The sequence below is a fragment of the Electrophorus electricus genome, chromosome 7 (genome assembly GCF_041902795.1).
Source record: "Electrophorus electricus isolate QZ-2024a chromosome 7, ASM4190279v1, whole genome shotgun sequence".
NCBI classification, from domain to species: domain Eukaryota; kingdom Metazoa; phylum Chordata; class Actinopteri; order Gymnotiformes; family Gymnotidae; genus Electrophorus; species Electrophorus electricus.
In genome coordinates, this window is record NC_137503.1 from 3,428,284 (window position 1) to 3,452,979 (window position 24,696).

The following is a 24,696-nucleotide window of genomic DNA, read 5'->3' on the forward strand; positions in this document are numbered from 1 at the left end:
GTAGTCAGTAGTAGTATTTGTACAGAGTTGCAGCTGTAGTCAGTAGGAGTAGTGACGAGTGGCAGCTGTAGTCGGAGTAGTGCAGAGTGGCAGCTGTAGTCAGGAGGAGTAGTGCAGAGTGGTAGCTGTAGTCAGGAGGAGTAGTGCTTAGTGGCAGCTGTAGTCAGTATTAGTTGTATTTGTACAGAGTTGCAGCTGTAGTCAGTAGGAGTAGTGCAGAGTGGCAGCTGTAGTCGGATTAGTGATATGTGGCAGCTGTAGTCAGTATTTTTTGTAGTACTTGTGGCAGCTGTAGTCAGTAGTTGTAGTGCCTAGTGGCAGCTGTAGTCAGTAGTTTTTGTAGTACTTGTCTCATTAAAGTTATCCTCTTTCTTAGGCATTGTTTAAGTGGTACAGTGTAACTAAACCATACCAGTTGTTCCTAGGCAGTTTTAATGCTGATGTCTCTTTTAGTCTAATAGCTCAGTAAAACCATCGTTATGTCCATCATAAAGTGATGAGTGGCCTTGGGGGCGGGTAAGAGAGTGATCACATGCAGGAGGAGCTCCCCCAAGGAGCAGCGTCGTAAATCGGCACGGCCTCTCTGATCCCCCCCCATGGCAGACTGGCTCTCTCGGGCTCTTGCTCAGTTTCTTAGCCCCTGCTGTCTGAGAATTAGGCAGAACACAATTTCCATGCTGTGAAATAATCGCACTGGAAACTGTGGTCAGTTTAATTGTGTAATCCAGAACACGTGACCGTTAGGAGGAGACCGACCCCCTTGAAGGGTGAGCTCAGCCGATGCGGTTCACTGTATTTTGAATTGGACTACATATTGAGATGTGGAGGGGACATACACAAGGACGACACCATCGGGTCCCTGCTGGGACAACGTGTAAATGGAGAGAGACAGGAAGCATAGGACACACTGTGCCTGAGAAGTAATGGCTTGTACAGAATGCTTCAAAAGCCCTTAGGGAGATTTTCATTATAGATGGTCCATATGGTGAAGGTGGTTGTACAACAGCTTGTTAGCCATCCAAAGAAACTTTGGGGAACATCTTTATTACCTCTTATTACCTTTATTACAATTTTATTACCTCTTATTTCCAAGAGAGTTTGCAGTTTCAGCTTTAGAAATTTGAGTAAGGGTGTTTGGAACACAGACAGACATTACACAACAGAGAAGAACCAATCTCGACCCCGTGTTCATATAAGAGGGAGTGTACAGTGGGATACTTGTTCTACCAATCAAAGGTGAACAGTGCTGTTTTATGTTTGTTTTATGGTGCTGATTGCTTCTGAGAAACTGTGACTTAAATTGTTGACTTGCGGCACATCTATGTAGTAAAGTCAGTCTGTGAAGGGAAAAAAAAGATTTATGTTGGTATGGTGTTCCAAGTAGCACAAATCATATGCCAGTTGTGTTAATTTCCAGACATATGAGGTTGCCAGCTAAGGAATTCTGTTAGATACCACAAGCAAGATAAATGGAGGTTCTCATACCTCAGTCCTGGATGTTTATAAATTTCTTCATATTCTGAGCAGAGATGATTCACCGAGCACACTTCATCCTGTCTCGCCCATTTGTGAGCAGGAAATCATGGCACTTTGCCTCTGAGAAGCTCTGGGGAGAGCCAGAGGAATCCTAGGAATTTCGATCCCCAGCAGGACATCATGGAATTGCAGTGAGAATGGTAATGAGCGCTCACACGCGGGAACCAGAGCACGCAGACTCCTACCGAGAGCTTTTATTCCCTCGTCTTTATAGTGCTCCAACAGATGTGCAGAGACGTTTACGTGATGTAATCATACACCAACCAGGCTGAAGAACATGTCTAATCTCATATGGTTATATCTCATGATTTGTTGTTCTTCTGGGTAGAAGTCAGGAGGTGTATTTTCAGTTATCTTGGGCCCTTTCCCACACCCTCTTACTCCCGATCTCGCGCTTTCTTTTCCACTTCTCTCTCTCTCTCTCTCTCTCTCTCTCTACCCTCCCAAAGCAGTATTGTAGAAAAACAACAGGAGTGATCATTTGTGATATTTAGGAAATTGTTATTGTCAATGTTTCATGTTAATAATAATTAACATGAAGGAACTATCTGGCATGAATTAATACTTGAAGTCAAGATGAGAAAGGAAAAACTGAAAAGAAAGAAATTAAATGGTAAGGAGAGAAGGAAGAAATGTGTAAATATATGAAATGAATACATAGATAAATGCATATAGGTGTTCACATGGCAACACAGCAACATGTGTGTTGTGTTATGGTGGGCCATTCACTGTCCCTCATGTTATGGCAGGCAGATGTGTATTGCCCAGCTAAAGTGCTGCTGTCTTTTTAGGGCAGTTTGTCAGTTTTAGACATCTACAGTTGAGGTTTATCATCTCAAATTTAGTAAAGTAAATTTGATGAGAAACTTGTGAACGTTTCTGTGTTTCACTGAGTCTGTACTTTGTCAACGTGGTTCTATGTTTAATATCAGTCACTGTGAACAGGTAGTCTCTTTCTGTGTGTGTATGTGTGTGTGTATGTGTGTGTGTGTGTATATGTGTGTGTGTGTGTGTGTGTGCGTGAGAGAAAGAGCCCGGGCCATTGAAGGTGAGGCTTATCTGTCCGGCACTGATGCACTGCCTGAGAAATCTCCAAGCCTGCACATGACATCCGTCGCTCGCAGTCCCCTGCACCTTCCTCTCCTGCTCCCACGGTGCTGGTGGGCACCAGGCATCATCCGCATCTTCACCCTCACACCCACACTATTGCACACAAGAGGACGTCACGGGCCCGGGTTCCCCCATGAGCACTAGATGGGCAGCTCTGAGATGTTTGCTCAGTCGGCCCTGTGCTGTTTGCACTGGCTGGAGGGGGTTCACAAACTCTTGAAGAGGCGAAGCAGTATGATGAAGGGAGTCTGACGGATCCGAGCTATGGTTGCTTTCAGTCTGGCAGTGATTCTTTTTGGGGTTGAACAGAGTCTAATTACCTTACTGACATCTTTTCTTTGCCTGTCTGGAAGACACACAGCAGTGCTTCATGTTTTCCGATGCCTAAATCTGCTCCTAATGATTTTAATGCGTCCATGTTCTTCAGAGCTTTTTTACCCCACCAATTCCACTGGTCTTCCATAAGTCATTTTTCTGTAGTTCACAGTAATGTTTGTGGCGTGCACGTACACCTGAATGCACTGTGTTGGGGCTGAGCTGCCACGTCCTGGTTACTGCGCCCGTGCGTGGCATGAACCCTCTGGCCTGAAAAATTTAGCCAACGCTACGTGTTGGAGCGGAGCCCACCGCAGAGCGGCGAACACGCCGACCGCGTGTCTCCGGCCCTGTGTCTCAGCTTCCCCCTTTAGACTCCACGCCGCAGGCTTGGAATGCCGGGGAATATGCAGACGCAATTAGCGTACGTCCAGAATAGTCCGGGAGAAAGCGCCGCCCAGCAGATCGAGACTGGCCCGTGGGCGGGAGGGGATAAATTTGGCCACTCTGTAGTGGACTTGCCATCTCTGGGTGAGGACACAGCTCTCTCCTTTGTGTTCTCTTCCCTGCTGTGTGGGCCACTATTTGGGTGCCTGTTTTTACAGAGGTGGGATGGCAGGTGTCTACCGTCATATAGATCCAGCACTGGGAAACCAACTGAGGTCACCTACGCCTAAGTCTGGAGCACCTTCAGCAGCAGAGAAAGAATGTGGAAATTCAGGTTAAATTCTGCGTAGTCAAGACAGCGGGAGATTTGTATAGACATTGACAGGAATGTAGAAAACAAAATATTTTGAAAAGTACATTATAAGACATGATGGTTTGCATGCCATGGAATTTTACAGTGAGAATGTGTACTAATCGTCTATACTAAGGTAGCTGTGTACTATTGTAAGACTTCAGCATTCAATATTAGTTTATACATGCGTAGGCTACACTATTGTTTCAAGAGAAGCCATACTTTCATTTGGATACGTGGGGTGATGGCGAGACCTGACATGGTTATTGTAAAGATGGAAACAGTGGCATCGAGTTACATTGACTGTACAGTAATCCACAAAGTAACAGGAGTACAGTGTTGAACGGAATGCCTTAATGTTACGCGTTTAAGGCCGCGATATTCAGTCCAGTCCTCTGACCATACCAGGTTTTTCTTGTGTTCCACCTCCTATACCTGAATAAGGCAGAGCTTTTGATTACCAGGCTAGGGTGGGCTAGAACAGAGCAAAAACCTGGAGTTTCAGAGACCACCCAAGACAGGATTCAGTACCTGGGCTGAGTGGTATCTTACACCAAAAGGTTTTTCCAGCTTTTCTCTTTAAATGTTATATTTTTTTCATTACCTAAGGACACCTCACAATGCTGTTGCTCTACCTTTCCCTCCTTCACTGCAAGATCACTCACTATTCACTACTCTCCGGTCTAGCCAGGCCTCCGGGGTCTATGGTGGCAACCCCCCTGTTTTGCTTCTTCTGCCTGCTCCGTTTCCCGTTACTTTGTCACAACACCTGATTTACAACCAACCAATCGGCTGTTGCTTAATAAAGATTACGTCTGTGACATCCATTGTTAACATGTGCGCCGGCCGACCGTGTCACCGTGTGGCGGAATGCTTCGTATTATGACGCATTCGTCTGCTGACTAGCCAGTGGCTGGCCGCGATGCCTTTGTTATTCCCGAACGCCATGTGGTGGTGAGCTGAGTGACAGCGTGGCATGTTCTAGAGTTTCTAGTAATTGGGTTGTGGTTTTTGTGATTTTGGGGGGGGGGGGGGGGGGGGGGTTGTGAGTTCCGCTATGCTGCAAGCGCGTTTCAGATGTGCGATGGAGCAACGTCAGGCCCACAGTTCTCAGCAAGCTCCTGCATTCCACAGTGGATGTCACGGCTGAAAAAAAAAAAAAAAAGGGTGCAAAACAGAGGGAAGCAGCACTGTGTTTGCCTGGGAAGGTCGTGCTCGCACGGCTCTGTTTGCTGATAGTGATCACGACCGCAGTGGCCTGCGCGTAGGTCAAGTGCGATAGTGCATCCTGCCTACCGCCTGTAGCGTCTGTATCTCAGCCTCAGCTGTTTAATTTGAAAAGCGTTCGAAGGGATTCTGCAGTATTGGCAGGGCATGGAGATGCATGCCTGTTTGTGTACATCTTTCTCTCTCTCTCTCTCTATCTACCCTCGCTCTCCCCGGATCCCTCCTTCTCATTTTCTGCCCGCGAGCTGAGGCTGGAAAGTCCTCAGGAGTGGGCTTCATGTGATCGCAAGTAACGTCAGGGCGACGGCGAGCTTGCCATGACCCCTCCCTGCTGCTGCGGCGGAAGTGGGGGGTTCCCCCTCCCCTCCGCCAGGCCTGCTGAACAGTCCCACGTCCTCCTGCTCACCCAAATGATAATTAACCTCTTTAATGTTAGAAGGTGAGATGCCTTTTGTTCAGGAGCACTCACACTGGCGGAGTAATTACAAGGGAGAGGAAATAAAGGCGGGTTTTATGGGCTCTGAACGTCACGTTCTGTATGTGGTCGGGGCCGGCAAAGGAAAGTTGCTCTGGCTGTACTGGTGTTCGGCAGGCCACCGTTACATTTCAGAAGACCTGTGGCATGTAAAGAACTGATCCCATGTGAACGTATTCGGGACTCACGTCAGTTCGACAGGCATGCAGCACATTCCACAGCGTGTTGATCATTAACGAGCTGTTCGTCTCTTCCCCGGCATCTGGAATACAATGTGTCCCTGTGTAGGATTTTGGCTCCTGGGTGCTTGTTTTAAAAGGCATCCGTGTCGCTTCCATGATGGGGTGGGCGTGTGTGTCTGTGTGTGTTTGCCAGCGTGCACGCATGTGTGCATGTGCACGTGTGTTCTGCACTGAACGTCTATAGGGCCGGAAGTCCTTGTTCCAGACGCCTAGCTGGAAGAAGGCAGGAATCATGCTCCAAAATCCCAGGAAACATCCGTAATTTTTTTGTCTGCATTCTTTTGCGGTTGACCGGGCTCCCTCAGCCTGCGCGCCTCCTAGCAGGAAGTGCAGAACAATGGGATCAGAGTGGCAGAAACAGGCAGACAGACAGGCGGCTCAGGGCCTGAAGGGGGGGGGGGGGGGGCACCAGGCAAGGACCCCCCCGCTCCAGCTTCCGTCGACCACCACTCAGGGACCGCAAGCATGCTGGACCACTCACAGCAGAAGACAATGACTGGGTCCGCAAGTTAGCCTGTGTGTGTGTGTGTGTGTGTGTGTGTGCGCGTGTGTGTGTGTTTGTGCAGATAAAATGTGGCAGTATGGGGTCTTTTTCTGGAATCTTTCAGGAAAGGTTTGTGTGTGTTGGTACTTGTGACATATCTAACAATTCCCATAATCTCATATCGATAAACACATCATATCTATATAAAAATACTTGTTAAGAATTGATTTGTCCCTGCTCATCTTCAGTGATGTTTTTAAGGAGGCATGGTTTCTCATGTGTCTGTTACGCACCATGGTACTGAACACCCGTGCATGTTTACGTGTGCATGACGGCACTACCCTTTAACGTTGAACCAGCTAGAACAGCCAAATTCAAATGATTCACACACGCATAAGGGAACAACAAGCCACTGAAAATATAACATCATAATTTTGCATAAATACAGCATATTCCAAAAGCTCTTTGGTGAAGTGTTCCAAGCAAAGGCATATTTGTGTAACAGATGTAGAAAAAAAATCTCTATATGTATTATCCCTGTTGTTCTGTTAATTCTGTTAATCTGTCTTTTTTTTGTTTTTTTTATTATGGTATTTCTCATTTGTTTCTATGGCCAGTGGGAGTACAGGTATATTTTGTCCTTTCGGCGCACCCAGAGTTTGGTTGCATAATTATTCTGTAACACGATTTTTACCTCCGAGCCAGAGGAGGGTGAAGTTAGAGGAAATGTTTTCATTCAATTTGGTTTTAATTTCCTGAATTCCAAGGAAGAGAGTGATCCATGCAAGTGCTGAAACCAACGTTCAGTGTCCCGAGTCTTAAACTCTTCACAAAGCATAGAAAGGACCACCATGGGGACAGACACATAGACGTGCCCATCAGCCAATAAGAAAACACCCCTATAGTGCTGTACACTGGAGAAGGCAGGTGCTGGAACCATGTAAAGGGACTGCACCAAGCAGCTGGGCAGCGAGAGACGCCACCCAACCTCTCAGACCACTTCCCCCACCTGGTGTGTGTGTGTGTGTGTGTGTGTGTGTGTGTGTGTGTGTGTGTGTGTGTGTGTGTGTGTGTGTGTGTGTGTGTGTGTGTGTGTGTGTGTGTGTGTGTGTGTGTGTGTGTGTGTGTGTGTGTGTGTGAGTGAGTGAGCCCATGTGGACATACGCTATCTCTAGGCTGCAGGCTAAAAAGCATTTGTCTCATTTCAATGGTTGATGACGCGCTCAAAGCTCTCCAGTCAGTATGGCCTTGGGAGACAACTTTATCTGCTCTGGAAGTGAACGCTTAATGGGCCATCTGCTCTGTTGGGTGTGTGTGTGTCTGGTTGTGAGGGAGAGAGATGGCAGAGAAAGGAAACCCATCTTTTTTTTGTTCTCGGTTCCCTCCCACTGAGGACGATACCAAATGTTACCATTTAAAAATGATGTTTTGCTTTCCGAATCATCTCACGCCATGAAAGTTCCGAACGTCCCCTGTGTGGCTGGTCTTGTTAATACGGCGCTCTTTTGTTTGGCCTCAGATTTGATTCTGTTCCGACCCCTTCTGTTAGCTTTTTCTCCTCTAACGTTGCGAAGCTGGGGGCATTCAGAAAAAAGAAAATAAAATCACAAATGACCCTCCCTAAACCCGTCCCTGTTTCCCGCATGCCGCGCAGTGAGGTGTGCAGGCTGCAGTGGGCTCCCAGGCAGATATGCATGTTTGGAGCAAATGGTACATTCTACTGGGGCCTGGTTTACAAACTGGTCCTGTTAAAATGACATAAAGCATCCCTGGAGTGGACTAGTATGGACAAGGCAAAAGGAACAGAAATCATGTTTGTTTTCAGGTGATAAACACAATGCTATGCCAGAAAAAAAAAAAAAGGAATGAAAACAGATCAATCAGTATCCGATTTTGTCCCTTTTTCATGCCGTTTTTTTTCCGGGGGGTCGGCCCTTTCTGCTGACTTTCAGATGCGCATTATATGCATATTAGTCCCTGTCCACAACACAGACTTAAGCCCAACGCGGTGCGTTTCCATAGAGATGCCTGCATCACAATGGCCCCTTATGCTGCGGGAGAGCGGCTAAGTGTCGGTCTCTCCCGACACCTGCTCCTGCCGTAATGGCCCTGTGGAATGTGGGGTGAAAGTGAGAGCATACGGATCGCCGGTGGTGTCAACGCAGAGGGGCACAGGTGTGGCCAGGGAGGCGAATGACGCAGCTGAGTTTAGCTGGGAGGTGGTGGACATCTCTCCTCACCTCCCTCTTCACACCTGGGAACCTTTCTAGCTGATACCTTACCGTAGCCGTGAAAAATAATTGCGCCCGTAAAAATGTGTGTTTGTCTCTCTCTCTCTCTCTCTCTATCTATATATATATATATATATATTTGTTAGTGTGCTGCGTGTGTCTTTCCGCTTTGTATATAATAACTGGCACTAATATTTTAGGGTGTTTTGTCTCTGAAAGGTTGCTTGCATGATTGTATGTTGGGGGGGCTGTGAATGTGAGTGTTTTTTCTGCACATGCATCTATGAGAAATGGAGGAGGGGCTCTGTGCTTTCCTCTCATACACCATTTGGTGCTGGAGAAAGAACAGGTGCCACTTCTCCAGAAGGACCCCCCCCCCCCCAACACACACAAAGACACAGACCAGTCATCTGCCCCATATCTCATATCTCGGACGTAAAGAGACCTGAAAGACTCTCGGTCAGTAAAGGACTATTGTATGAACTTTGGTATACACTTTACAAACTTATGCATTTCTGTATGGGTCTGCACAACAAAAGAAACCGTGTACTATGTCTAAACTAAGTCACTCTTTACTTCATTCGTATGTCCAAATAGTGCAAGCTAGTTAGGCCTTCAAAGTACAGTCCTGCTCTTTACAAAGAGGGCAAACTGTGTCCTTCACAAAACAAATGAGTCCCGAGTTTACTAAACAGTACTTGATGAGGGTTTAATGTTGTCTGCAAATAGCAGTAAACAAACCCTGGAAAACTGGAATAACATCCCTCCTTAAAGATCCCGTGTTTATGGTCCAAACAAGATTTCTTTATTTTGCGAATGCTACAAACGGCGAGAACAGGGTTCTCGCTGAGTCGCAATGCTTAAGCGCAACATTGATATGGTGGAATGTCGGCGCTGCTGTGGGTAGAGAGAGGGCAAGTCCCAGCACGGCCCTTCTCTGTTCTCAGCACCCAAGTTGTTCCATTGTTGTACTGATAACACAAAAGTTTGTTTTTTTCCTTTACCTTGAGGTGGAACAGAAAACCCGAAAGAGTATTGTAACTGTCAACACACACACACACACACACACACACACACACACACACACACACACACACACACATACACATACACATACACATTTGTGTATGTGTGTATATATATATATATATATATATATATATATATATATATATATATATATATATATATATATATATATATATATATATATATATATATATATATATGGCCTAACAGCACAGTGCCTTGTGTTGACAGTAACTGTACTCTTTTAGGTTTTCTGTTCCATATTGTATTTCTTATATGTTGTACCATATTGTTTTCTCTTCCTTTTAATTATGTTTAATGAAAAGTGGATTCAACTGCTGATTCTGTCTAGTGTGTGTGCTTGGTGTGTTTTCTTGGTAAATGTCAGCAGGTAAAGTGTACTGATTGAAGTCTCGAGGCTTAGACACAAACGCTTGCTTTGTTCTTTGTGTGCACTCCGAGACACTGGCCAAAGCTCCGACTGAGTTCTTAACAGCTACGGAGAAAGCCGTAACCTGCCTTTGAAGGTGGCTGTCGGAGAGACATTTGGAGTTAATTTTAGAATTGAAAGAACAGACGTCACAAAGCAAAGGGAAATCGCTCAGCGCGGTGTGGATTGCGCACCTGGATAGTGGATACTGTTAACATTTCGGGTCCTAGTGAGCTGTTCTGTTGTTTAAAGTACACACCGGGTTACGTGAATGACACCACCTGCTGATTCACTCTTCAGCAGGTGCAGTAGGGAACTGCTGGACATCTAAACCAGTTGTGATGTCTGCATCACAAAATGCAGCTTAAACCTTCCTCGTCACGTTATTCATAGTCATGACGCCTGATGCCGACCTGGCGATAAGTGGAAAATGTGATGCTGTTTGAAACGTGAGCCGCGGAAAGGTGAGCGGACAGCTGAAAGCCTTGCTGATCACCCGGCTAGAGGCAAGGACAATGGAGGGCAGTGATGTAGAGTGTCACACACAATTACACATAACTCAGAGATGGGTGCAGCTGTCTTGTCTGCTTCTTTGTGTGTGCTGTGCAAGCAAATAAGCAAAGTGCTGTGTGTGTGTGTGTGTGTGTGTGTGTGGTGGGGGAGATTGGTTATTGAGCCACTGCAGTAACCCTCTGGCCAGGATGAATTTGGTTAGGCAAATGAGCGGTGAACTGAAAGGTCAAATGACCTGATAAGGATCTCCTCTCCTCTAGCTGCTCCGCTCAGAGCCTTGATGAGTCTTCTGACCCCTGGGTGTTCCATAACCCCTCACTGATGGGTCTGGCAGTGGATGGCCACACTGAGTGTGAAGGGACATGCGTGTGGTTTAAATATGATGGTGTTTGGAATAAATGTTTGCAAGATAAGTGGTTGCCTTAGTAGTTTTTTGTGTACAATTAATAATCAATTAATCAATAAATTGGTCCTTGCTGGAGCTGAGCCCAGGTGGCTGTGTGCCTCTCTCTTTAAAGTGCTAGATGGTTCGTTTGTTCTTGGTGCTTTGGTGAGGAATTCCCTGTGCAGGCAGGTGCTCTCTGGAGTCATTCAGGAGCACACGCTCATGTAAACATGGTTTAAGACCAGTTGTTTCACACACTCCTGACGCCACACTCATGTTTGTTGTTTGTCTCTCGCTGCCTTTCAGACCACGAGCAAAGTGTTTGTTTAAGATGAACACATTCATTTTCAACATTTTCAACTGGGACTTTAAAAAAAAAAAAACAACAAAAAAAAACTTACTGTCAGGATATACTAGAAAGTAAATGTTAGTTAATATTTTCTTCTCTGTTCTTTATTTTGTTCTGCACTAAAGCATTTCTAGTATAGATTAATTATAGCTTTTTGTCCTAGTTGTCAAAAACATGTCATCTTTGTAACTGATACTGTGCAGGAGTTGTTTCTTATGCAAATATTACTTTTCTGCACATGTATGTATATTTTCATTTAGGGTTGTTAGGTACTCGCTAGACTGTTGGGTCAAAATTCTGACAACAGACACAGCAGCGTGCACAACTGGCCCTGTGCTGTGTATGTGGGGGGGGGGGGGGGGGGGGTGCACAGACATGTTGTTTACAAAGAAAGGCTTAATTAAGGAGCAAAAAACGCAGGCACCCCCCCCCCCCCGCCACACACACACACACACCTTACTGGTGCTAATGTATGGAATGCGGCCATTTCCTCTCTCTGGAGGAACAGAAAGAGAAGCGGAACCGAGTCTCTCTCTCTCTCTCGCTGACCTTTGCTGAACTGTCTTATGTGGCACGAAGCTTTGTTCTGATGTAACCAATATCTAATTCATTTCCTATTCATTATTAAGTATTCTGGGATTTGTCATTACCAACTCGGTGCTTACAGAGAGGATCTGACCAATCTGGTCTACATATTTCTGAAGGTTGTTTCACGTTATTCTATTGCGTATGTTTCAGGAGTTGAGGTATTATTTTAGTGCCACACTACAGGGTCAGTTATACCAATTCCACTGAACAGGTGCACCAAGATTTCTCTCCAGCACAACATGGCCCAAATTCAGCACTGTATAAACAGTACAGGCCTTAGGCAAACGCATATATGTTCCATCAAGATCCAAATACTCAAACGTACCTTCCAGCTTTGCCCCATGAACGTTCCTCTTTTTTTTCGGTCTAGCCCTTTGGACAGGCTTTGTGTGCCGAGCCTGGAAGGCAGAGAGCCGAAACGGATCGGCGCATGGGTGCCACTCGCCCCAACTACACATTCACAAGCCAAGACTTGCTCTCTGCACGCTTGGCACACACCAGCCCATTTTGGGTTCGGTTCACGTTTACATGTGCAGTTCCCACATGTTCACCCGTGGAGTTCACTGGCCATCGGACGTATTCTGTTCAACTGAGAACAGGGTAATCCACCATCTGACACAGCTCCTACGTTCTGTGCTGCGACAGGATGCTCTTAAAGGGTATGTGAGAGCACGCTCTTAAAGGGTACGTGCACGCGGGCCAGGGAGGAAGCATCTAGGTACGGTAAAGTGAGAGAAAGGGGAGTTGATCTCTTGAAAGGTGCCTGTGCTCATTCTAAATGCGTCTGGGTGTGTACTGCAGGTGGAGATTATACGACAAACAAAATCACAAGAAGAAACAGGATAGGACAGTGGTCCTTCATCAGCTGCGCGCGTGCGCGTGTGCGTGTGCGTGTGTGTGTGTGAAGTGTGTCAGATTGTAGTGAGGTCGGGGCTGGAGTGTTCAGTGAGCAGATGGCAGATCTCTCCCAGTAATGTCTGCTGTAGGGTACAACAATATGTCTCTCTAAAACCGTATTAAGGAGGGGGGGACGCTGCCCTCCATGGACAGCTGGCAGGCAGCATGCCTGAAACACACATGCACACACTCTCACACACGCACACACACACATATTCAACAATGAACTGGCACAGGCCAGGGCTTAAATATTCACCAGCTGAAAGCAAACAAAGAACTTAAAATCAATTCCTTATGAGTTTTGACAGTCACTGTGTAGCATCTGTGCTCCTGTTTGAAATCTAGCAGTTGAAATTATGGGAGTTTTTTTTTCCCCCATTTGTGTTAGTTGGTTTCTCTACCAGCAAGAGAAAAACAAAGAAAGATGTAAGTAAAAGACTAAGCAAAATTTGTGAAACGTGAGGACAGATGAGTCAATGCACTGGGAACGGGGCACCACTCTAATATCGTTTTATACTTTAAAATAATAAGAAAAAGTTCGGGTGAACTTTTCTTTTTATGTTTTTTTTTTAAATGTTTTTTTATGTGGTTCTTTCATAACACGCGACGCAGAAAGTCAGTAAATCCAGCTCATGGAACTACCAAAGAAAAGGCGAAGCGCCCGCCGTTCTCATCCGCCTCCGCACTCCTCACGCAGCATAATCATTAATTGCATGAAACCGACAGCTGTTTACAGAAGATTCCCCGTCCACACGGGCAGGACGCGGCAGCGCTCGTCCTGCGCCCCCTCCCCCGTTCCCTCCGCGCTCAGCAGTCCCGCGTTTGATCCCCGGGGGACCCGGAGCCTCGCGCATTCCGCGCATTCCGCGCGCGACGAACAATCGGCCCCCGGTCGTTTATCAGCGGCGCCCGCCCCTCGGCGCGCACTCCGTCGTGGGAGCTCTCCGGGCGCACTTACGCGTCCTCGGCCAAGCGCACATGGGAATATAAACGCCCGTGCGGCGTTATTGGGATTACAAGAGACGTGCGATCCGTCATGCGACTTTGATTTGGTGAGTTTAAAGATTTCTCACCAAATCGTCGGGATGAAGGAAGTTTTTTTTCTGTTGCGGGTGGTGTGTGTGTGTTTGTGTGTGTATGTATGTGTGTGTGTGTGTATATATATATATATATATATATATATATATATATATATATATATATATATATATATATATATATATATATATAAATAAATATAAATATATAAATCTCTCTACCCCGTGAGTGTGCGAGGATCCCGGCTAATGTAAGGGCTGTGGAAGAAACCAACCTCCACTTTCTCGCGTATTTCCTACAACATCTGGATCGGGACGTGCTTGCGTACATGCCAGTATAAAGACATGCGCTGCGTTGTGACTCAGAGCCGAATCCTCTGTGTGTACATTCTCCAGCCACTGTCGTGTAATCGGTGGGTTACTGGTGGAACATTTGAGTGGGTTTTTCGTGTAAATAGTACGCTACTGACTTTAGCATTTCACTGGAAAAGTTACGAGAGGACGAGCCAATGGAAGCGCGCTCGCAAACCCAGGAAACAAGTGACGCAAGTAATGGTGTAACCGTACTCATCCTTCAGTCGTTTCCTCCGGTCCGCAGCGGGGGAAGGTTACGTTTCGAGGCGTAAGCGGTCGCTCGGTGTAATGTGGCACGGTCTCGGACTCGGATGGTATGTGCATACGCTTCGTGCGGGGTCTCGCGGAATGCAAGAGGGGGGGGGGGGGGGGGGGCTCGTGTAGCACAGTTCCAGCGGGGTACTTACAGGCTGACGTGGTGTTGCCACGAGCAGAGGCGCGGAGCGGAGAGGCATGTGAAGTGAGGGAGGGGATCCACCGAGCGGGCTATTTGCTGCTTCTGGAGCAATTTAATGTTTCAACTGATGCATTCGATTTAACTAGGATTTTTTTTTTAAACATCCAACAAAACTGCCTATACGTTACCGCATGCAAATTATTATTGTTGTCGTTGTTATGTTAGGCTGATTTGTTGTTTTTTAACCACTGTAATTTCAGGTCCAACAGTCAAGACAGAAGATTTCTCGTTATATAAAGCATCGTTTTTAATTGGCTATTGTGCTTCAGCGTTGTCCTGAGATGAGAACCGCGGAGGATTCCTCAGGCACGGTTCTTCACCGGCTCATCCAGGAGCAGCTACGCTATGGGAACCCCACAGACGCACGCACCCTCCTGGCCATCCAGCAGCAAGCCTTGCGCGGAGGCAGCAGCGGGTGGGTCACAGGCAGTCCCCGCTCCTCCCTGGAGAGCCTCACCCAGGAGGAGTCACAGTTCCTCCAGATGTCCACAAGGCAGGAGCCCCAGGGCCAGGAGCACCAGGGCGACTGCCCGCACTCTGAGAGCCCCGTGTGTCATCTCTACCAGCTCCACACGGAAGAGCTCCCCACCTACGAGGAGGCGAAGGCTCACTCGCAGTACTTGGCCTCCCAGAGGGGTCATGCTGGACAGCAGCAGGGTGACCCGGAGACACCCGAGCTCGAGCAGGACCCTGGCACGTGGGACCTGAAGCGCGAGCACGCCCGGTCGCTGAGCGAGCGCTTAATGCAGCTCTCGCTGGAGAGGAACTCTGTCCACGACAGCGCGCCCATGACTTCCTCGCACAGCTACCCCCAGCTGTCTGGGGGCCACGCAGGCGCGGCCGCGCACGGAGGGTCCGAGCAGCGCGGGCCACCCCCGGAGTACCCCTTCGCCGTCAAAGCCCCGGGATACATGCTGAGTCATTCGCAGGAAAACGGACACTATATCAAAGAGGTCCCTCTAGCTCTCTACTCCCAGCTTCACAGGTAACGACTTCAGACGACCAGCTGCATGCAGCTTCAGCAAAGCAGAATAAAACCTGACCGGCTCCACATTTGTGTCTGCACTAGGTATGTTCCGGCCCAGCCGCAGGCGGCTCGACACAACACCCTACCTGCACTGCCCCCTGCTGGACAGGAGGTCATAGTCGGTGGTTACAGCATCCCCGCTCCTAATCCTCAGATCGAGCAGCTGATGAAGGAAAATGACAGGCTGAAGAGGGAAGTGGAGAGCTACAGCGAGAAAGCGGCCAGGCTGCAGAAGGTAAACGCCGTCGTTTCGTCACGTCTTAAAAGAGGAATTCAGAACTACACACGCAGACGTTGAACAGGCACTTATCCATAGGGGCTCCCCTGTGTCCTGAGATTAGACAGAGTGCGGATGAAAGAAATCGTAGAGTGCTAGTCACTTCCAAACGCTGCATTCCGAAGAGATTAACTCGCTAGCCGTGTAGGAATGTGTGCGGTGGAAGGGATCACAAGGATTCTGATTTCACTTGAGAAGCCTTCTTTTTCAGTAACTGACCCAAAATTTCCTAGAAATCTATTGGGCGTTTGAAACCATATTGAATTTGCCCCGGTCTGAACTGCCCAGTGTTTTCCTGTAACTTAATAATGTCAGTGCTGAAAAGCTGGAATGTCACATCTTTAGCTTGGTCTCTGCTTTTGCAGGTTATATAAGGCTATATTTGGTTATATAAGGTTATATTTGGTTATATAAGGTTCCCATCGTACATTCACTGAAATCTTGCATCGTCTTTCACAAAAGTTCGCAAACCAAACGAACTTGCCTGTGTCTCATGCAAGGCTCCTAAACGTCCATAGTTTGCTTCTGAAAAGAGGGTTGCCCGTGAACATTGAGGACTCTATAGATCAGGCATCCCTCCGTTGGATCAATAGGCCGTAAATTGAAGCGGGAAGGAGGAGGCTCCCCCCGGGATCCACTCCGGCCTCTTTTGTCTGCCAGCTGGAGCCAAAGCCTCAGTTCATCCCAGTGGCTGTGAGAGTAGCCAGGGGCCCCTGAACACCCCACAGCTGATGGGCAGGCCTCGCAGCTGTGGATTCCCCTGACTCAATGGCCTCTTTCACTTTCGTCCCCCCCACACACACCCCCCCACCTTCAAGCACAGACCCATTTGGAATCCGGTGTCTTTTCACTGTGTTTAGACAGCGGGTCAAATCCGAGCGGAGGCGTAAGTTATGCACCTCTTTCCTTTTCCCTTTGTCGCCCTTAACAGTCCCGAGTGAACGGTAAAATCAGTTATCCCCCCCCCGTTTTTTTCCACAAATGTCCGGGTACATGCAGTGTACAGTCTGGTCTCTCTCAACACGTCCTGTTCCTTTGTTCCCCTGGCTTGCCTCTGGCATCCTGCCATGCGGAGAGATGAATGCACAAACACCTGGGACCTATAAGTGTTCTTTCTGGAATGTTGATTCAATTCCCAGTCCCCAAAGAGCTCTGTGAGAGAGTAATTCACTTGTGGGCAGGCACAATGAGAAGCTCCGCCAAGCACATTCTTCCGCGTCTCCGTTTCTCACCGATCCTGGCCCGGTCGGCTTTTAGGCGGAACGCTTCGGGCTTCCTTTGAGCTCATTCAGGTGCCTACTGAGGAATTCCTGTGATCGAATATGGGCAAAAAAATAATTTTTTTTACAAAAGACTTATTTTCTTTCCACAGCTGGAGAAGGAGATTCAGAGGATATCGGAGGCTTACGAGACCCTTATGAAGGGATCTGCAAAGAGAGAGACCCTGGAGAAAACCATGCGGAGCAAGCTCGAATCGGAAATCAAGAGACTTCATGACTTCAACCGAGACCTTAGGGGTGAGTGTGGTCTTGTAGATTACCATATTCCAGCTAATCTGGCTCATTTTAATACACAAGGTCTCGAATTACGATGCTGGCCACGTCAAAACCACGGTTTCCACGAATTCTCATTTCCACCACTTCTGTATCTAATGCTAGATCGCCTGGAAACAGCTAATAAACAGAGAGCAGTCATGGAAGAGCAAGACCATAGCAAGCAAGCATTCGCCAAACTGGCGGAGCAGAGTAAGTAACACCCCCCCCCCCCCCCCCCCCCGCTTCAGTTTACTCAAGCGATCTCTCTCCCAGTTGCCGAACCCGACGTCCTGGCTCTTATGTCTTTTTTAGTTTGTTTGTTTTTTTATCTTCATCAAACATTGCTCCAGCATCACCGCACTGCGTGCTTGTGATGATTGTGATTCCTGAGACCGCTCTTGTTTTGACATATCGCATTAGTAAGCGGTTTGTTAGCATTACAAAGTCAGCTCTCCTGTGAGAAATGACGTTGGCATGTCGGGTCCGGCGTGAGTAGCTGCTTACTGGTGCTAGGTGCGGCCCAGCCACTCTCTTCTGCTGAGAGAGAACCGCTTGTGGAACTTAAGCACAAGCCATTATTAACAGCTTTGGTAAATGTGGTCTGAGTTCCTGGAATATTTTCAGGTATTTTGGGCTATTCCATGCTTGAGGAATGTCGTCCCCCATAGCCCCCCCCCAGGCTCAGTGGAAGGATCCATGGGCATCCTCTACTGCAAGTCAGAGACACCCATTTCAGACCAAGCCCCCTGGCTTCCTGACTTTCCTTCTTTGGGTATGGTGGTGTTGAAGTATGCAGAGACTGTAATGAAGTAAACAGGTTTTGTGCAATACCAGGAGAGGTATTCTGTTGCTTTTGGCACTGGCACCACCGAAGGGCTTCTACTATTGTACTAAAGCTGTTTGATTCAGCCCTCTTTGAATTACAGCTCTCTCGCAAGAATGTTAATTTGGACCTCGCATTGGAAACTAATCTGCTCCGAGTGAACCTTACCTTGTTGCATAATAGAATTAACTCTCCATCAAGCACCTTAGGTGTTTGTCTTACAGGCACCTTGGCTCCATTTGGGTAAATAGAGTGTCCAAGTGTTGCGAAATGACAGACACACACACACACACATACACTCACAAATCAACTATTAGCTCAGGACATCATGTGATTCAACACCTCATATCTTAAAGCAGTATGTATGTTAAACTGCATGACCTTCAGGAGGTATTTGTTTACCACTTTGTCCGAAGGCATTCCAGAGTTCCGATGGATATAAAGACGTGCCTGTGTGCGTAAGTGGATAAGAGGACATCCGCATTCCATTCCTGTGTGCCGTGTAGGGTTGGATAAGCCACACTTCAGCGCAGAGGAGGGTCGGAGTGCTAATGTCTCCCGTTTTTTTTCTAATTAGCTATGTATTTGGACCTGAAAACGAGCCGGCATGGGTGAAGTGTGTCCTGACATGTTGTAATCACTGACTAAAGTTGCGAGGTTGGTTCCCTAAATTGTCAGATAGCTCAGTAGTTGCTCTGGCAGTCTGGGAATTTCAGCCAAAATTGCCGGATCCTCCGTCAAAGGACAGAGATGATTGTGCCACTCCTGCTCCAGCTCATGCAGGTGTGTGTAAACTGAGCAGTCCTCTGTTGTTCCAGACTCCCGTGGGAAGATTGTCTTGTGGGAATCCGTTAGAATGACGCCAAGGCATTAGGACTGCTCCGGGGCATTGTGAGAATCTGTTAGAATGACTCGGAGGCGCGGGGAACACGCAGGATGCGCCCTAGACCTGGCTGTTCGTTTTTCGGCTCTGCTAATGTCTGTGCTCAGAGTCCCTGTGCTCGGAGTTCACTGTACCATGACTGCACAGTCAAGAGTAAGCAGACAGACGCCAGAAAACAACACAGTGCTCCCACGCTGTGTCACCATTCACGCTGTGAAAATACCGCGACTCTCACTGTTGCTGCTGGATGTTGTGATACTTCGAAGTTCAGCTTCACTGGTAATGTTTTTCGAACCAAGTGTCATATTTTCTTTCTCTCTCTCTCCATTTCTCTCTCTCTGTCTCTCTGCGCAGATGAGGAGCATCAGCAGGCGCGAGAGCATCTGGAGGGCGAGCTGAAGCGTCTGAGGGCCTCCGCGGAGGACTGGTGCCGGCGGCGAGAAGCCCTGGAGCAGGCCTTGGTGTCAGCCCAGGCACGGAACAGGCAGCTGGAGGAGGATCTGTGCAAGAAGCGGGCCTACGTGGCGAAGGTGGAGAAGCTGCAGAGTGCCCTCACCCAGTTGCAGGCCGCCTGCGAAAAGAGAGAAGCCCTGGAGCTGAGGCTCCGCACCCGGCTTGAGCAAGAGCTGAAGAGCCTGAGGACGCAGCAGGTACGGCCCGCCTCCGCCTCCCCGCCGGTGTGCGCCAGGCGTGGGCGCCAGCCGTCCTGCTGAGACCGGACGGTTATATTCGTCTCCACTGAACTTCTTTGTTTCTTCTACCCGCTTCAGTGGCAGTGTCAGGGGCAGCAGGTGGGCGGAGCCTCCTTGCCCACCCAGAGCATGTCCCCCTTGCAGCAGAGGCTGAGGGAGAGGGAGGAGCGGATCTTGGCCCTGGAGGCCGACATCACCCGCTGGGAGCAGAAGTACCTGGAGGAGAGCACCATGCGACAGTTTGCCATGGACGCGGCGGCTACCGCTGCCGCCCAGAGGTGAGGGGAGGGATGGCAGCGGGGAGGGGAGCCTCAGGGGACAGCAGACGGGAGCGTAGGCGTTTTAACTCGCCGCTCCTGGGAGGTTTTAACCTTCGGATTTTCTGCGTTCCAGAGACACGACCATCATCAAGCATTCACCGGGGCACTCGCCCGATAACAGTTTCAACGAAGACCTGCCGTCATCCAGCCACAGGCATCGGGAGATGGAGAACAGGTCTGTCGCATGCGTAAAGATGCTCTGGGGGGGACTGTTTGCCTGGAACATCTGCTAGATCTGTTGGAGTAGTACGCCACTGCCAGGACTTGGAGTACGTGTGTTAAACATGTGCTGTGTGTTCGGGTGGGTTTTTTTGTAGGATCCGGGCCCTCTACGCCAAACTGCTGGAGAAAGACGCCGTGATCAAAGTCCTGCAACAGCGTTCGCGGAAGGAGCAGGGTCGCCCAGAGCCTGTCAGACTCCGGCCCGCCCGGTCCGTGCCCTCCATCAGCGCTGCGTCCGTCGTCGTTCGGCCTAAAGGTGAGGAGTCAGGGGGTCGCGCGGAACAAGCTCAGAAACCTGACAACTGGTGCCTTCTTCAGCTATGTAAAGTCTTCAGCACGGAAAGAATGTGCTCATCCAAAATAATGCCACAGAGACTGCCGGCAGACGGCCTCAAATAGGCCTGGTCTTGGGAATCGGAATGCGTTTTCATCTCCCTCTTCTGGAATAGCACCTCCGGAATAGACTGAGGGTATCTGCAGGGGAGCAGATGTGTGCGTGGCTGGGTGGGAGGGGGGAGACGACATTTCTCGGGGCCAGGAAATAAAAAGTGCTTCCTTTTTCTGTCTGTGTTGGCAGGGAAGAGCCTCTCAGATGACCAGACGGCAGCCACGCCCCTGTTCTCTGCCGCGTGCTTGCCTCCCCAGGCCCCGAACCGCGACCGCAGCACCCAGTGCGATGAGCCTTCAGACGAGACAAGTGCCGAGCCTGAGCCTGCCGCTGGGCCAGCTGCTCCGGAACGCGGTCCCGTGCCCAGCTCTGGTGTGTATTTCACACTCACACGCAACCTGTTTCCTAAAAGCTCTGGAGCGAGGACAGTGATAAAATGATATGTTCGCCCTTGGACCATAAACGGCTTGGGGACGGTCCTCCAGGGTTTGATTAACTTAGGTGCAGGTTTAGTCTACACGTCGCCGCCTAGGGGATGTGGGGGTGCCCTCAGACCCCACAGAGTCGAGCCTCTGAGCGCCACGTGTTTATGCATTTTTGGTGACGTTCCTGGCCTCTTTGTCTTTGTGCAGACGCTACTGCTGAACTGCTGCAGACCCAGACTCCTCCGAGCACAGACAGGAGCACCAACGGCGGCGCCAACGACCTGGTGGAAATTCTCATTTAGAGACCGCGAGACCCCGGTAACACCTCCCTAGTGCCCCGGAACGCCCCTCGGGCCTGTGATGCGCGCAGGGTTCGCTGGGCAAGATCTCATCTCTAACGCTGCTCAAGAGGACGGTGACCCATGGAGCCCCTCTCTTCCAGCTAGGCAAAATGAAAGCGGGAGAAGAAGCCGTGGAGTTCTGCCAGTGCAGAGAGGAGAGCTCAGCTCTCATTACCGTCTCTCTACACTTAAAAAAACGATAAGACTGTGGTGCGACTGCTGGTAACTCCCAGCCAGCCTCACACGTGCGCAGCCACCTGAGTCCAAGGTACTTGCAGTACCCTCCAGAACTCCAAGAGGATGCTACCCTACGGCATAAGAATATGTAAAACAGTATATAAATTTATATAAATATGTAACATTTTTATCTTGACATTTATATTTATGATAATGCTGCTGAACTAAGTGCGAGTGTTGTATGGCAGAAGGAAGGGGAGGACAGTTGGATGTTCATCACTGTCAAACTCCTCTTCTACTCTTTCGCCGCGTCTGCACATCAGATTTGTCCGGAAAGGGTGGCATTCGTGTGATGACGTGGCGTACCGCTCGGTGCAAGAATATGTCCTGCATTCCTGGATGGAACGCAGACGTTGCAGCCGCTTCGGTCTCGCTGGGCATAGGAGCCCACGTGCTGTCACAACCGCGTGACCCTGAAACGTCCCCAAGAAAGGACGGCGGGACTAGTCCGCAAAGCCAGCCGCTGTGAATCCTGCCAGGCCTGGGATTACGCCGTTTACCAGAATAGTTAGGTGAATGCCACCTGACTGGGCTCTGGCACTCCCATTGACTAAATTAACATTACAGTTGGTGTTCTTATTATAATTGGCCGCCGGTCAGCTTCCTCTCCCTGTTTTAAGCAGAGGAATCAGACGCCTCTTTTAGCGGACGTAGGCCTGCCTGCTACATACTTGCCTCTTTTAGTGACACTTAAGAGAAGTGTCAGCCTTGGAAGAGACAGGGGCTGATGTTTCGAATGCCTTGCTTATCGCTCTGTGCCGGTATGCCTCTGCGGCCTTCACTGCCGAGCTGGGGACAAAGCTCTCCGCTCGCCCCGCAGTGGAATGCTCCGGCTCGGTGCGAGAGGCTGACCCCTGGCCTGATGGGAATTGCTGCCGTACGGGCTACTGTTATCTTTCTGGGGCTAGGTATTTCCACGACGCTCTGGTAGCTGGTTCTGCCATGAACATCCAAGTCACAGGGTAGTTACACACAGCACCATGGAAACATCTAACCACATTTGGCAATGTTTTATGATTCTATTAGTTCTAATAATAATAATAATAATAATAATAATAATAAACTTTCCAGCACCTTCACTGCAGTTCAAAGTGGTAGTCCAGTGTGTTATGTGTCTTACTGTCTTACATTCACAAGTGACTTACATTTCTGTGGTCAAAAAACTGGCAGAGAAAGAAAGGGTGGAATTGAACCACCTCTACCTTATTTTGCATAAAGCCACGTTCTTGGAACGATCACTCTGGAACGTCCACTCTGGAACGATCACTCTAGACTGGAAGTGTGAGTAGTCAGTATTGCGCCATGTTCTTGTCTATCGGTGAACACTGTTTCTGCCCTTCCTCCTCCTGCACAAGTTATTTGCTGGTCAATGATTTGTCGAGAAGTCATATGCCTTTTAGAAAGCTTATTTTTGCTCTCTACTGAACTGTTTACAGAAAGGACTGTTTGAAAAGAAAAGACATTAATATATTTTCTATATTATTGTGCCTTCGTGGAATCTAGTGACGAACATAATGCCAAAGATTTGCATTGCAAATAAGTTATATAAAGAAAATTTGAGTTTAAGTGTAAATGCCTTTCTCTGGTTGACCCATACTAGGATATTGCTGTGAACTTGTGGAATTGTTTTTGTATGCCTTTAACATTTCATTAATTGAATAAAACTTTAATATATATCTTTTCAAAAACGTGGTGTTGCTTGATTTATGTTCTCTATTTCAACAAAACATAAGAGCTGTCTTGCTTGGAATGTCATGCCAGTAGTCTCTGAAAAGGTAAACGCTCACATCAGGGGGGGGTGTCTGTTGTTGCAGTCTGAGCCACTGACATTTTTGACATGTGCAAGTCTGTACAAACTCCTCTAAATCTCTCCTTTGACGTGAATGGTATCTTTCGTTGCACTCAGAGGATGGCAGCCTTCTTCACTGCAACGCAGCAGTTTTGCCACCTGCTTGACTGCTGGCAGGCGAGTGCACTGGGAATGTGTTACTGCACTGGGAATGTGTTACAGAGCACTGGGAATGTGTTACTCCAGCATCGTGCTCGTGCACCTGGTCGGTGTTCCGCTCTGCTTCTGCCACTGCAACTCTGCAACATAATGACATTTTGGGGAGTGACATCACATGATAGTTGCTGAAAGACATTAGTTAATTCAATCACATAAATTAAATAGAAAAATGAAATGAAAAGCAGCTGAAACACCACTCTTTATAGTTATGAATTTAATTTCCTTAACCATAAGCAAAATTGGCTTAAAAACATAAAACATAAGATGTATTTTAGGGACACATCTGTATAGTACTGAAGAATGCTATCAAAATTTCAGATGTCAGATTAATAAGTAAACAAGCCATCAGTTTAGTTCTATATAGCATTATATGAAAAGTACCACTATAGTAAACAGCATATTGTTATAGATAGTTCCCAACACATCCATAAGTTGTCTCACTATGACACAGCTCAGCTTGTCTCTGGAGAAACTCACATCTCATGTGCCTTCAAGACATGAATTTGGTACTGTTGCTCAAAAAAGGATTTTGTGCGTTTACAAGTTAAAACCGACACAAAGTCAGGTACTTCAGTGGCAAAGAAATATCTGCAACTGATCCCTAAACTGGTGCAGTAAAATGCAAATTCCACTCCTTCCAGGAGGAATGTTTCATATATGTTAACAATGACGCGTGAACGTTTATTTTGGCTTTTTCCTTTCTTTCCATTTTTTGGGTGAACTACTTCTCAGGCTGTGCTAAAGGATTACTTCACGGCTGCTTTTTATGATAGTTGAAACTGCTTCAGTTATTAATGACTAAAAATCTGTCTGGAATGGTCTCACCTTTCCTCCCTTTTTGACTTCTGACAGTGTCATTAATCTCTTGAGAACTCTTAACTCCCAGACTCACGGGGCACATTTTTAAAATAGTCTGCTCAAGAATTCTGACAGTCAGTTCCCAACGTGGTAAGCGAGCAAGGCTGGTGCGTGTCTCGGCTTGACGTTCATAGACAGATCAGGAGCGTACGGTGCATGTGTGTGTGATGCGATTTCACAGCGGAACATATGCGATATAACCATGGTAAGGGTTGTTAGTATAATAACACAGCAGACACCATATTAGGCAAGTGCCCCGAGA

At 48.0% G+C, this 24,696-nt stretch overlaps 1 protein-coding gene and 1 long non-coding RNA gene across 6 annotated transcripts; one reads left to right on the forward strand and one right to left on the reverse strand.

Moving 5' to 3' along the window:
• Window positions 1-256: 256 nt before the first annotated feature.
• LOC118241031 (uncharacterized) lies at window positions 257-15,646 on the reverse strand. The gene is made up of 3 exons (XR_004775800.2): window positions 15,512-15,646; window positions 1,486-3,649; window positions 257-1,337 (listed from the first exon to the last, which is right to left on the reverse strand). It is a non-coding gene; the product is annotated as an uncharacterized LOC118241031 (long non-coding RNA).
• Window positions 13,300-23,256, forward strand: amotl2a (angiomotin like 2a). 5 transcript variants are annotated; one of them, XM_027007705.3, is made up of 11 exons: window positions 13,302-13,602; window positions 14,599-15,383; window positions 15,468-15,660; window positions 17,075-17,219; window positions 17,361-17,447; window positions 19,298-19,593; window positions 19,714-19,913; window positions 20,029-20,130; window positions 20,273-20,433; window positions 20,755-20,937; window positions 21,198-23,256. In XM_027007705.3, the coding sequence occupies exons 2-11, from the start codon at window positions 14,680-14,682 to the stop codon at window positions 21,290-21,292; spliced, it is 2,166 nt and encodes a 721-aa protein (XP_026863506.2). In that variant the 5' UTR covers window positions 13,302-13,602; window positions 14,599-14,679; the 3' UTR covers window positions 21,293-23,256. The 5 variants fall into 5 exon arrangements, with proteins under 5 accessions (XP_081573761.1, XP_026863506.2, XP_026863508.2 ...); XM_027007707.3 differs by lacking the exon at window positions 13,302-13,602 and adding an exon at window positions 14,033-14,255; XM_027007708.3 differs by lacking the exon at window positions 13,302-13,602 and adding an exon at window positions 14,382-14,401.
• The last annotated feature ends 1,440 nt before the right edge of the window (window positions 23,257-24,696 follow it).

Bases quoted from the DNA above. Each gene is read 5' to 3' on its own strand.
- amotl2a (XM_027007705.3), top strand. From the start codon at position 14,680: ATGAGAACCGCGGAGGATTCCTCAGGCACGGTTCTTCACCGGCTCATC. The intron at 15,661-17,074 runs GTAAACGCCGTC...TTCTTTCCACAG, and splicing joins AAGCGGCCAGGCTGCAGAAG to CTGGAGAAGGAGATTCAGAG. The intron at 17,220-17,360 runs GTGAGTGTGGTC...ATCTAATGCTAG, and splicing joins CTTCAACCGAGACCTTAGGG to ATCGCCTGGAAACAGCTAAT.